Source organism: Sorex fumeus, unplaced genomic scaffold (genome assembly GCF_029834395.1).
Source record: "Sorex fumeus unplaced genomic scaffold, SorFum_2.1 ptg000007l, whole genome shotgun sequence".
Classification (NCBI taxonomy): domain Eukaryota; kingdom Metazoa; phylum Chordata; class Mammalia; order Eulipotyphla; family Soricidae; genus Sorex; species Sorex fumeus.
In genome coordinates this window covers 5,101,173-5,104,105 of record NW_026606064.1, presented here as the reverse complement: position 1 = coordinate 5,104,105, position 2,933 = coordinate 5,101,173, and the positions used below count along the sequence as shown (strand labels likewise).

General features: G+C 38.6%; 1 protein-coding gene across 1 annotated transcript; it reads right to left on the bottom strand.

The window, feature by feature from the left end:
• Positions 1-201: 201 nt before the first annotated feature.
• On the bottom strand, positions 202-1,146 carry LOC130042395 (olfactory receptor 5W2-like). Its single transcript, XM_056134560.1, has one exon. It carries the CDS (start codon positions 1,144-1,146, stop codon positions 202-204), a length of 945 nt encoding a protein of 314 aa, XP_055990535.1.
• Between the last annotated feature and the right edge of the window lie 1,787 nt (positions 1,147-2,933).

Sequence of the window (2,933 nt, the reverse complement as noted above, 5' to 3'; positions counted from 1 at the left end):
TATTGTTTGTTTTAAGGGAGGATCGAGTTTAATAATTAATTGAACTAAAAACTCAGGTATAAACATTAATAAGTTTAACAATTACTTGCACCAAATGGTGGCATTTTGACAAGTGATGAAAATTACTTGCAAGGTGTATTGGTGAGAATCACAAAATCATACCAAAATTCCTGATATGTAGCCTTCAGAATCTCTAATAAATCATTGGTTTTCCCCAGGACATAATTTAAAGCCGATTAGCTTTTTTAGGGCACTTTTTACATCCTTATTCCTCAAGCTGTAAATCAATGGGTTTAACATAGGGATAATAACTGTGTAGAAAACAGAAGTCATTTTGTCAACATCCATAGAGTAACTGGAGCTGGGTCGAAAATACATGTAGAGAAGTGTGCCATGGAAGAGAGCTACTGTGCTTAAGTGGGAGGCACAGGTAGAGAAGGCTTTGCGTCGCCCCTCAGCTGATTTCATTCTAAGGATGGTAGCTATGATGTAGCTGTAGGAGAGGAAGACAGTGAAGATGCTGCAACCCAGAATAATGGTACCAAACACAAACAGCATTGTCTCATTGATGGAGGTGTCTGAGGTAGCAAGAGCGAGTAAAGGAGGAATGTCACAAAAGAAGTGATTGATGAGATTGGAATTGCAGAACGACAACCGAAATGTTAAGCAGGTATGTATTGCAGAATCTATCAAGCCCATGATGTAGGTGAGGACAACCAGCAGGGTACAGAGTCTCCTTGACATGGCAACCGTATAAAGAAGTGGATTGCAAATGGCTACATAACGGTCATAAGCCATGACAGCCAACATGAGACATTCCACATCTGCAAAGACTCCCCAAAAATACATCTGAACAGGACAGAAAGAATATGAAATGCTCTTTTTCTCTGATAAGAAATCAACCAGCATCTTGGGAGAGACGGAGGTGGAATAACAGACATCACAGAAAGACAGATTGCTCAGGAAATAGTACATGGGTGTGTGGAGTCTGGAGTCCATCTTGATCAGCAGGATCATCCCTACATTGGCAATCACAGTTGTGCCATAAACAAAGAGAAATAATACAAAAAGTTCAAGTTGGACGTCCCGTCTGCTGGAAAGTCCTAAGAATATGAACTCAGAAAACACAGTGCAATTCACTGCCATTGCGCAGATTTGGAGATCCTTGCTGGAGAAAGAGAAAGTAAGTGGCAAGTTAGCTTCAAGATACAATCCTAATAATTCATTACTGGACCTGCCTTTGTCAGTATGAGAAAAAAATATAAAGCTAGTTTTCTTGGATAAATTTTACTGTAAGTAAAACTGGTTAAGTGTAAGTCAATAAGTATTGCTTACATTTGTATGATATACAGAGATGGCAGTGTAATCATCTGAATTAAATTGCACAATTTCACTTCAAGATATACCATCATGATAAATAATTTCTTTTATATTAAGAAATTTTTCTTAAGTTTTTTTTTTTGTTTGTTTTTTGGGTCACACCCGGCAATGCACAGGGATTACTCCTGGCTCTGCACTCAGGAATTACCCCTGGTGGTGCTCAGGGGACCATATAGGATGCTGGGAATCGAACCTGGGTTGACCGCATGCAAGGCAAATGCCCTACCCACTAATCTATTGCTCCAGCCCCAAGAACTTTTTCCTTAAGTTTTTAAAATAGTAGTTCTGAAAAGAAATTGGCCCAGATACAAGCAGCTTCTTCAAATGCCCTTGAGGTCTCTAAATTTGGCAGAAGTGAATATTTTACTGTACTAGAGAATCAGTACAGCGGTAGGGCGTTCGACTTACAAGCGGCCAACATGGCCAATCCGAGTTCGATTCCTCCACACCTCTCGGCCAACATGGCCAACCCGAGTTCGATTCCTCCACCCCTCTCGGAGAGCCTGGCAAGCTACCGAGAGTATCTCACCCGCCCGGCAGAGCCTGGTAAGCTACCCATGACGTATTCAATATGCCAAACACAGTAACAACAAAGTCTCCAATGGAGATGTTACTGGGCCCGCTTGAGCAAATCAATGAACAACGGGAGGACCGTGACATGACTAGAGAATCAACATTAAGTAAAAGGTACAGGTACTTGATTCACTTTTATTCCTTGGTGTCCAAAATTTGGGTCAAGTAGAACTATGGAAGCTTATAGAATATAAAGATTCTGCTGGACCTTCTAGTTTCAATAATCAGAATGCTCATAAGTCACTGATTCAGGTCCTAGAGCACCATGGAAGGTGGTTGCCACTTGAGAATAAAGTAGAAATGACTACATGTGTATACTCTTACATGCACAAAGCAAAGTCCCAAAGCTGACCAGTTTCATTTCTTAAAGCTGGTGTTGCTTGCAGGATATTAAGAAGAAAATAAGCATCTAATTTATGGAGGCCAGTGGCACAAGTGACAAAGGCAAAGAAGAAACCATTGTTATCATGCATCTTATTTCATATTTATGGAATAGAAATTACATGATTTAATCCTCAACAAATTAGAAATTATCTATACCAAAGAGATAGCCATGTCTGAACTTTGCCCTCTGTTATTGTTCTCTAGAAATCATTATATGGTTTAGGATTATTTGCTTTTTTGTTTTGCTTTTATCCCTAATTGCCTGAAAGATATGTCCTGAGTTTGGTCTCACTTTGATTTTAGTAGAATAGACTTTGAGGCCAGCTGAACTTTATTTCCACTTTTATATTTCACCCAAACCAGTTATGTTATCTACAATAACAAACATACCCTTTTCATTTTGTGAAAGATATAAAGGGAAACTTTATGCTCGAGCAAATCGAGCATAAAGGGAAATTAAAAGAAGAATAGGTAATAAATTTAAATATATGAATTATTATGACGTGATCATCATACTGACTCCAAATCTGCATGTAAACTCATTTAAAAATCTGCCTGGATAAACTTATCTTTTAAAATACTTTTAAAATATCTTT

What these genes read in the sequence shown, in the direction of transcription:
- LOC130042395 (XM_056134560.1), bottom strand. Translation starts at nt 1,146, where the DNA reads ATGGCAGTGAATTGCACTGTGTTTTCTGAGTTCATATTCTTAGGACTT.